This window comes from Suricata suricatta, chromosome 6 (genome assembly GCF_006229205.1).
Source record: "Suricata suricatta isolate VVHF042 chromosome 6, meerkat_22Aug2017_6uvM2_HiC, whole genome shotgun sequence".
NCBI classification, from domain to species: Eukaryota; Metazoa; Chordata; class Mammalia; order Carnivora; family Herpestidae; genus Suricata; species Suricata suricatta.
Genome location: NC_043705.1, coordinates 782875 through 793848, shown reverse-complemented (window position 1 = coordinate 793848; position 10974 = coordinate 782875). Strand labels below are relative to the sequence as shown.

General features: G+C 40.3%; 1 protein-coding gene across 1 annotated transcript in view; it reads left to right on the top strand.

Moving 5' to 3' along the window:
- Positions 1–10974, top strand: part of BTNL10 (butyrophilin like 10) — a 29676-nt gene that overhangs the window by 6246 nt on the left and 12456 nt on the right. Inside the window, exon 5 of the mRNA XM_029941731.1 lies at positions 2456–2462. Coding sequence (XP_029797591.1) covers positions 2456–2462 — 7 coding nt within the window. The remainder of the gene's footprint in view (positions 1–2455; positions 2463–10974) is intronic.

The following is a 10974-nucleotide window of genomic DNA, read 5'->3' as shown; positions in this document are numbered from 1 at the left end:
CAGATGCTTGACGGACTGAGCCACCCAAGCACTCCTCATTGGCTGTTTTCATATGTGTTTCATGTCCAGTGATGGCGATGTTTGCCATTTTCAAAATACCCGGTTTAAAGAATAAGTACTTATTGAAGCCCTGTTGGCCGCAGCAGACAGGAAGAAACGTGCTTGGTGTGTGACTTTGCATTAATACACCCTAACTTCATGAAACTGGGGTCACCATATGAGATGCATTTAATTTATTCTTAATCTATTCAATTTTTGTAAAATGCTGCTTTTTATTTCACAAATGTATTTTACTTCTCACTCATTACCGTCATTGTCCTAATGGGAGAAGACATTGCATGTTCTATGTCTTTACTGGAGTAAGCTTTCTTCCAGAATCATGCAGGACAAAGGCAAAGGTCTGGGCTCTCCTATTCAAGACAATGTTACGAACTCACATGTTTCAGTGACAGCCAGTTTGCATTTAGTGACCACTGTGCCCTAATGTAATCCCACTCCTCTAGGGGTCTGAGATGACACTATAAACCACAGTCTTATCCCAGCCCTACATGATACCCATTTTGAATTTATTTTTGTGTGTAGCCTAAGAAACTGGCTCAGTTTCATTCTGCATGTTGCTGTCCAGTTTTTCCAGCACCATTTGCTGAAGAGACTGTCTATTTAGCATTGGATTTTCTTTCCTGCTTTGTTGAAGACTTGTTGACCATATAGTTGTGGGTCCATTTCTGGGTTTTCTATTGTGTCCCACTATCTATGTGTCTGTTTTGTGCCAGTACCACACTGTCTTGATGATTACAGCTTTGTAATATAGCTTGAAATCCGGAATCATGATGCCTCCAGCTTTTTTTTTTCATTTTCATGATTAATTTGCCTATTCACTGTCTTTTGTGGTTCCATAAAAAATTTTAGGATTGTTTGTTCTAGCTGTGTGAAAAATACTGGTGGTATTTTGATAGGGATGGCATTAAATGTTTAGACTGTTTGGGTAGAAGAGACATTTTAAAAATATGTGTTCTCCCAATGCATGATCATGGAATGTTTTTCCACTTCTTTGTGTCTTATTCAATTTCTTTCATAAGCTATCTATAGTTTTCAGAGTAGAGATCTTTTACCTCTTAAGTTAGATTCATTCCTTGGTATCTTGTCATTTTTTATGAAATGGAAAATGGGATTAATTCCTTGATTTCTCTTTCTGCTGCTTCATTATTGGTGTATAGAAATGCAACCAATTACTTTATGTTGATCATATACCTGTAACTTTGCTTAATTCGTGAATCAGTTCAAAGAATTTTTTGACGGAGTTTTTCGGGTTTTCCACTAGAGTATCATGCTGTCTGCAAATAGTGAAAGTTTGCTTCTTCCATGCAAATTTAGATGCCTTTAATTCTTATTATTTTATACCTTCTCCTTCTTCTTCCTCCTCTTGGGGCTAGGACTTCCAGTACTATGTTGAACAGCAGTGGTGAGAATGGACATACCTGTCTTGTTCCTGAGCATAGAGGAAAAGCTTTGTTCTTCTCCATTGAGGATGATATTAGCTGTGGGTCTTTCATTTATGAACATATTATGTTGGGGTATGTTCCCTCTTTCTCTACTTTGTTGAGGGCTTTTATCAAGAATGGATACTGTACTTTGTCAAATACTTTTTCTGCATCTACTGAAAGGACCATATGGCTTTTATTGTTTCTTTTATTAACGTCATGTTTCACATGGATTGACTTCCAAATATTGAATCACCTTTGCAGACCAGGAATAAACCCCACTTTATTGTAGTGAATAATTCTTTAATGTACTGTTGGATTCGAACTGCCAGTATCTCGTTTTGCATCCAGGTTCATCAGGGATTTGGGTGGGGTCTTTGATGTTGGAATAAAGGTAATACAGGCCTCGTAGCATTAATTTGGAAGTTTTCCTTCCATTTCTATTTTTTGGAACCATTTGAGAAGAATAGGTATTAACTCTTCTCTAAAGGTCTGGTATAATTCCACTAGGAAGCCATTTGGCCCTGGGTTTTTGTGTCTTAGGAGGTTTTTTATTACTTATTCTATTTCTTTGAGGGTTATGGGTCTGTTCAAATTTTCTGTTTCTTCCTCTTTCAGTTTTGGTAATTTGGACATTTCTAGAAATGTATCCATTTCTGCCAGTTTGCCCATTTTGTTGCCATATGTTTTTTCATAATATTGTCTTACAATTATTTGTATTACTGTGGAGTTAGCTGTGATCTCTCCTCTTCATTTGTGATTTTATTTATTTTTGTCCTTCCTGTTTTCCTTTTGGTTAGTCTAGGTGTTTATCAATTTTATCAGTTCTTTTGAAGAACCAGCTATTAGTTTTATCGATCTCTTCTACTGGATTTTTTTTTGTTTTCTTCTTATATTGCTTATTTCTGATCTAATCTTTCCTTTCTTCTGATGACTTTAGGCTTTATTTGCTGCTCCTTTTCTATCTCCTTTAGGTATCAGGTAAGGTTGTGTACTTGAGATTTTTCTTGATTCTTGAGGAATGCATGTTTTACCATATACTTCCTTCTTATGACTGCCCTTATTGTGTCCCAAGGTTTTGGAATATCATGTTTTCATGTCATGTCGTGTCATGAAATGTCATGTTTTCATTAGTTCCCATGTATTTTTTTTTAATTTCTTTCTATATTTCCTGGCTAATCCATTTATTTCTTAGTAGGATGTTCTTTAACCTCCATGTATCTGTGCTCTTTCCAATGTAAAAAAAAATTTACATTCAGGTTACTTTACAGTGTAGTCTTGGCTTCAAGAGTAGAACTCAGTGATTCATCTTTTACATATAACACCAGTATTCATCTTCAAAAGTGCCTCTTTAATGTCCATCACCCATTTAACCCATCTCCCACACACACATCCTCTCCAAGGACCTTAAGTTTATTCTCTGTATTCATTTATTTTTTTTATTATTTATTTTGAGAGAGAGAGAGAGCACATGCATGCAGAGGAGGAAGAGAAAGAGAGAGAGAGAGAGAGAGAGAGAGAGAGAGAGAGAATCCCAAGCAGGCCCTGCCCCATCAGTGTGGAGCTTGACATGGGGCCTGAATTCACAAACCATGAGATCATGACTTCACCTGAAATCAAGAATTAGATGCCCAACTACTGAGCAATCCGGGCACCCCTATTCTGTAATTTAAAGGTCCCTTGTGATTTGCCTCCCTCTCTATTTCGGTCATAGTTTTCCTTGACTTCCTCTGTGTTCATTTCTTGTGTTTTTCAAATTCCACATATGAGTGAAATCATATGATATCTATCTCTCTGACTTTTTTCACTTAGCAAATATACTCTAGTTCCATCCACGTTATTACAAATGGCAAGATTTCATTCTTTTTCATCACTCAGTAGTATCCCATTGCATATATACACCACATCTTCTTTATCCATTATTCAATCGATGGACATATGGGCTCTTTCTACAGTTTGGCTGTTGTTGATAGGGCTGTTATAAACATCGGGTTACTACCCCTTTGAATCAGCATTTTTGTATCATTTGGATAAATTCCTAGTAGAACAATTGCTGGGTCATAAGGTAGTTCTGTCTAATTTTTTTTGAGGAAACTCCATACTGTTTTCCAAAATGGCTGCACCAGTTTGCATTCCCATCAACAGTACAAAAGTGTTCCACTTTCTCCACATCCTCGCCAACATCTGTTGCTACGTGAGTGTTCATTTTAACCATTCTGACCGGTGTGAGGTGATATCTCATTGTGGTTTTGATTTGTGTTTCCCCAATGCTGAGTGATGTTGAGCATCTTTTCATGTGTCTGTTAGCATCTGAATGTCTTTGGAAAAGTGTCTATTCAGGTCTTCTGCCCGTATAGTGACTTGATTATTTGTTTTTTGGGTGTTAAGTTTGGTAAGTTCTTTATAGATTTTGGATACTAACCTTTTATCTGATACGTCATTTGTAAATATCTTCTCTCATTTCACTGGTTGTGTAATAGTTTTGTTGATTATTTGCTTCACTGGGCAGAAGCTCTGTATCTTGATGAGGCCCCAATAGTGTTTTTTGTTTGTTTGTTTGTTTCCCTGGCCTCTAGAGGCATGCCAAGTAAGAAGTTGCTGCAGCCAAAGTCAAAGACATTGATGTCCGTTTTCCTTTGGGATTTTGATGGTTTCCTCTCTCGCATTTAGGTCTTTCACACATTTTTTAATTTATTTTTGTGTTTGGTGTAAGCAAGTGGTCCAGTTTTATTCTGCTGCATGTGGCTATCCAGTTCTCTCAGCACAATTTGCTGAAAAAACTGTCTTTTTCCCCAGAGGATACTCTTTCCTGCTTTGTCGAAGATTAGTTGGCTATGTACTTGTGGGTTCATTTCTGAGTTTTCTTTCCTATTCCATTGGCCTGTGTGTCTATTTTTGTGCCAGTACCATACAGTCTTGATGATGACAACTTTGTAATCCAGCTTGAAGTCCGGAATTGTGATACTTCCAGCTTTGTTTTTCTTTTTCAAAATTACTTTGCTATGTGGTTTATTTCTAGTCCCATACAAATCTTAGGATTGTTTAGGATATTTTAGGATTTTAGGCTATTTTGGAAATTTTAGGGTATTTTACCTCTTTGGATAGATTTATTCCTAGGTATCTTATGGTTTTTGGTGCAATTGTAAATGGGATTGATTCCTTGATATCTCTTTGTTCTGTGTCATTATTGGTGTATGGAAATCCAACTGATTTCTGTACATTGAATTTATATCCTGTGATTTTGCTGAATTCATATATCAGCTCTAGGAGATTTTTGGTGGAGACTTTCAGGTTTTTAATGTAGAGCATCATGTCATCTGTTAAGAATGAAAATTTGACTCCCTTTTTTCTCCACAGGAGCACTGCTATGCCTGGCAGGCTCAACTCCAGTTGATCTTGTAGACTTCTAAAACTTAAGACTTTGAGCTCTACTGCTTGTAAAAGCTTGTAATAATCAGCCACTCTCATTTTCCCAGTCAATGGTTTTGAGAGTGTCTTTCTTGTGCAATCACCTGCACACTGCTCTCTCTGCCTGTCTCTGATCCAGGGTCCTTCCCCTCCACAGCACCTGCAGTTCTTTCCTCCCCCGGTTGACCTCTGTGCAGTTCCTACTTTCCATGACATTGCCTCTTTTGTCCCTCCAGTTATGCAGCTTGTTCTCTGAGTCCTCAGGGAACATTCTTGGGTGTTCAGAATGATTTGATAATTTTCTAGCTGTGTTCAAGGGACAAGGGAAGCATAGGGTCCCCCTAATACTCCCCAGTCTTCACTCCCCTCTCTTGCAGGTAATATTTTTATTTCATTCTTCCAGTCTGTATGTGCCTTTAGGTCTGACGTGAGTCTCTTGAAAGCAGCATATAGATGGTTCTCATTTTTTTAAATCCATTACACTATCCTCTGTATTTTGAATGGAGCATTCATACTATTTCCATTACTGATAATTAGGTGCTTATTGCCATTTTGGGAATTGTTTTCTGTAATTTTTTGTGGTTCTTCTTTGTTCTTTTCCTCTCTTCCTGTTTTTCCTTATGGTTGATGACTTTCTGTGGTTTCATGTTTTACTTTTTTGTCTTCATTTTTTATGTCTCTATTATGGGGTTTGGGTTTGGGATTATGACGAGGTTCATAAAGGGCGTCTTCACTATATAGTAATCTATGTTAAGTTGATGGTCACTTAAGTCAAACATTTTGTAAAATAACTTTTTCTTATACCTCCACCCACATTTAATGTGTATGTTATCACATTTTATACCTTTTTATTCATCATTTTCTTCTAATTATGATGTTTTATTTTCCACTTAAAGAAGTCCCTTTCACTATTGAAACAGCATGGAGATTCTTCTAAAAGTTAAAAATAGAACTACTGGTGGGTGAGGGGGTGGGTTAAACAGGTGATGGGGATTAAGGAAGGCACTTGTGATGAGCACTGGGTGTTGTATGTACATTTTAAATCACTAAATTCTACACCTGAAACATATTATATTGTATGTTAACTAACTAGAATTTAAATAAAACTCAAAAATAAAATAAAAATAGAACTACAAACCAGCAATTGCACTACTAGTTATTTACCCAGAGAATACAAAAATACTAATTCAAAAGGATACATGCACCCCAATGTTTATAGCAGCATTATCTACCATGGCCAAGAGCCCCAATGTCCATTGACTGATGAATGGATAAAGATGTCACACACACACACACACACACACACACACACAGGGAGGTGATATTACTCAACCATTAAAAAGAATGACATCTTGCCATTTGCAATGACATGAATGGAGCAGTATGCTAAGTGAAATAAGTCACAGAAAGACAAATATCATATGATTTCACTTTCACATGTAATTCAAGAAAGAAACAAGCAAATGGAGAAAAAGAGAGAAAGGTAAGCCAGGAAATAGACACTTAACTATAGGGAATAACGTGATGATCCCCAAAGGGGAGGTGGGTGTGGGGAGGGTTAAACAGGTGACGGGGATTAAGGATGAGGGTGATGATGAGGGTGTTGTACAGAAGTGCTGAATCAGTATATTGGACACCTGAATCTAATATTACACTGTATGTTAAATAATTGAAATTAACATGGAATCTTTCAAAAAAAAAAGTAAGTCTGTGTAACTTTTCTTGGAAGACTGGTTTAGTGGTGATGGACTCCTTTAATTTTTGTTTGGGAAAATTTTTCTCTTTCAATTCTATTTGTTAATATTTATTTACTTGTAAGAGAGAGAGAGAGAGAGAGAGAGAGAGAGAGAGACAGCGCGTAAGTTGGGGAAGGTCAGAGAGAGAGGCAGACACAGAATTCAAAGCAGGCTCCAGGCTCCGAGCTGTCAGGGCACAGCACAATGTGGGGCTTGACTCACAGACTGTGAGATCATGATCTGAGCCGAAGTTGGGTGCTTAACCAACTGAGCCACCCAGTCTCACCTCTCTCCTTCAATCCTAAATGATAACCTTTCCAGGTAAAATAATCCTCATTATATGATTTTTCCCCTCTCAACTCTGATTATGCCACTTCCTTCTGATCTCCAAAGTTTCCAGTAAAAATCAGCTGATGGATTTATGAGGTTTCCCTTTATGTAAACTGCTGTCTCTCTTGCTACTTTTAATAGTCTCTTCTTCTTTGTCAACTTTATTATTATTGTATTTTGGTGTGAAACTCCTTGAGTTCATTTTGTTTGTAATTCTTTGTGATTCCTGAACCTGAATGTCTGTTTCTTTACCTAAATTAGGGGATTTTTCAGCTATTATTTCTTTAAATAATTTCTCTCTCCTCCAACTGATGCGCAATACAGATGTTTGTTCACTTAATGTTGTCCAAAAGTTCCCTTAGCCTACCCTCATTTTAAAATGTTTTTAGAGGCGCCTGGATGGCTCAGTCAGTTAAGCATCTGACTCCAGCTCAGGTCATGATCTCACAGTCCGTGGGTTCGAGCCCCAAATCGGGCTCTGTACTGACAGCTCAGAGCCTGGAGCCTGCTTCAGATTCTGTGTCTCCCTGTCTCTCTGCCCCTTCCCTGCTCATTCTCTGTCTCTCTCTCTCTCTTGAAATAAAATAAAGACATAAAAAAGTATTTTAAAATGTTTTTAAATTTTTGTTGTTCATCTTGTGTATTTTCCATGGCCATTTCTTCCACATTGTTGATCCATTTTTTGCCTCTACCACTCTACTGTTGATTCCCTGGAGTGCATTTTTTATTCCAGTTATTGTACTCTTCAATTCTGTTTGGTGGCTTCTTGTCTTTTCTATCTTGCTGGACGTTTTCGGAGAGTTCTCCCAGTCCTGTGAGCATCTTTATAATCATCACACTGTCAGCGATGTTCAGGCCTCCAGGCTGCTGAGTGCAGTAGCAGTATGAGGACAGAAACCAAACGGTTCCCAAGCTTCTTGTTGGCGGCTGTTTTAACCACCAAGGCACCTGCAGCATCAGCACCTGCAGCAGCCTCCTCCTCAGCAGCCTCCTCACAAACTGCAAGTAAATTCAGTATTACAAAACACATTAGATTTAGAAAAACAAGTAAGAATTGATCATCAAATTCTTCCCTGACTTCAGGCATTAGAAGCCACTATTGTCTGACTACAAGAATATCCACAGGCAGCGTGGACCTGATCACAACGTATTTGTGACTCGGGTTCACAACCTACTGTATCACTCCCCCTGACACAATGAGTCCTGGAATCAAATGCATAGAAATCTCAGTCGGGCATCTGACTTGACTCTGAGTGTCTCCATTGACAGGTTAAACATCAGATTGCAAAAGCAACTACAGGAGTTTCAGCCAGAAGCCCAACAGGCCACAATTAACACTCACAGTGACATTTCTAAGTGGAAAAAAAAAAACGGGTCCTCTGGGTTCAAACTACACTCCTGAGTTAACACTATTATAATGTTGCTGATACTCCTGCGTTTTTGCTGTTGTTGCAGTTGTCAAAACGATGATGTCTCTTTGCTCCTCTAACAAGTCGCCCAAGGCGCTCTGACAAATACCCACATGCTCACCACTTCCACGCCGACTCCTGGTCCCACGAATAAGACACACACGGGGTGAGATGTACAGTTACTTTTACTGAGTGCACTGTAAGCCCTGGGGAAGCGAATGGGGACTGCAGAAATGTCGGCGATGTTCAGGGCTCAAGGCGGTCGAACATGACAGCACTGTGAGCACAGAGCCCATGGCCTCCCAGGAGCCAGTTAGGGAACAGACTCACTGTAATTGCCCGACAGTCCTTGAAACTGCATTTCTTCCCTGCATGCTTTCACATAAACACCAGAGGTACGTTTGGTCTATGTATGGAGGCTCTTTGTGCTTTTCCCCATGCTTTCACATCCTTTGATGTTCATCCCTGGTGAGCATGAAGTAAAGAACATGTGCAGTTTGCTGCTATTGCTGTGTGGCTGGCAGAGGCAGCCCTACAAGATCCTTCAGCCTAAGTGTCTGAGAACTTTGTCTCCAGTGAGTGGTTACAGCAGGGTGGCTGCACCTGAGGCAGGGCAGGGGCTGGGTGGTCTCAGGTGCTCTGCACAGGGGACACTCTGGGGCTTGGCTGAAGCTGAGCTGGGGCAGTGGCAGGTTTCCTGGGCTGCCCCCTGCAGAGGGGGCCCTGGAAGGGCAGCAGCAGCTGAAGTGGGTGTAAGCTGGGTTGTCCTGCGGTGCTCAATGCTGGAGACAACTGGAGCTGAGGCATGGGCCAGAATGCCCTTTAGTGCCCCTGCTATGGGGCTGGAGCCGAAGCACGGGGTGGGCTGGAGGTTGCCGAGGTGCCTCCTGCAGTCAGTCCCCTGACAGGTGGCTGGGGTTGAAGCAGGCATGAGCTGAGTGGGTCTGGAGCACTCTGCCCCCGGGAAGTCCTGGCAAGCCTGTGGAGCCTCAGGGGTGTGGACTTGGAGTGTTCTGGGTTGCTTTGTGCACATGTGACCCTGGCATGACAGTTGGAAACGTACCCAGCTCTGATAAGGATTGTCCCCATGTGCCATGTGGGGGCCACCCTGGTGGGACGGCTGGGCCTACTGTGGGCTAGGGGCCCAAGTCCACTGAGAGCACATGGGCCCTGCTCCCATCCATGCCATCAAGGTGCAGGGAGAATGCCAACCATGGTGCTCACCAGTCACTCCACCCAGAGAGAGTTCCATTAGGTCCCCTGCCATTTGGCAGGGCTCAGGGGCTGGTCCCTCTACATTCTAGGGGGTCCTTTAAACCATGGGTTTCTTTTCTGTGTCCCAAGGCAAACAGGTCTGCTCACATACTATCACTCCTCACTGCAGTTCACAAGGCCTGGGGTGTGGGTCCTCTTCATGACCATGTCTCTGTCTCGCATTGTGTGTGGTCTATCTCTTGTTGTGCAGAAGCTGTTCAGTTAACCCTCAGGCCCTTTCCAGGAGGAATTGCTCTATAAGTAGATTTGGTGTCGCCATGAGGGACATGCGTCCAGGGTCTTCCTACATTGCCATCTTGGACAGGACCTCAAACAAATACTTTTTAACATGATGTAAAATCCAGCTACATTTTTCAATGGTTGAAACTCTAGGGTTCTCCAACTAGCAGATACTTTGCTTGAAATAACATTTTAAATCTAATATTTACCTAGAGGACCAAAAGTGTCAATAAGTGAACATATTTAATGATGCATAAAGGGCCATGCCCTATGTTTGATAGGAAAAAGTGTCAAATTAATGGCCAGATATCCCCTACCCAATGACTGTAAAAATAACATGAACAGAAGAAACAGTATTCATTAAGGGAAACTGATAAAAATCCCATATAAAAACCTTTTTCAGCTCTCAGAGAGCATTCAGCGTTGAATGAAGGTTTTAGCTGCATTACACACAACATTATAGTAAAAACTGAAGGAGGAAAAAAGCCACATAAGGAGTTAGGGTCCTTCAAGAAAGAACCTCATATATGAAAATTTTATAATGGTAAAAATTGCGTTCTAGGATGATGATCAATATCAACTTTTCATATAATCTAGAATTCCTGGGTTAAAAAGAAGACATAAGTAAGTGGAGAAACAGAGGGAATAGTAAATTGTAGAAAGAAAGTGGCTTTAGTTTGGTTGATAAGAAATCAACACAGAATGTGCATGGAAATTTTCACACCCTACCACTGTCATGTGGGACTGGAAAACCTTCTCCAGTAAAGACATAGAACATGAATTGTCTTCTCCTATTAGGACAATGACGGTAATGAGTGAGAAGTAAAATACATTTGGGAAATAAAAGGCAGCATTTTACAAAAATTGAATAGATTAAGAATAAATTAAATGCATCTCATATGGTGACCCCAGTTTCATGAAGTTAGGGTGTATTAATGCAAAGTCACACACCAAGCACATTTCTTCCTGTCTGCTGCGGCCAACAGGGCTTCAATAAGTACTTATTCTTTAAACCGGGTATTTTGAAAATGGCAAACATCGCCATCACTGGACATGAAACACATATGAAAACAGCCAATGAGGAGTGCTTGGGTGGCTCAGTCCGTCAAGCATCTG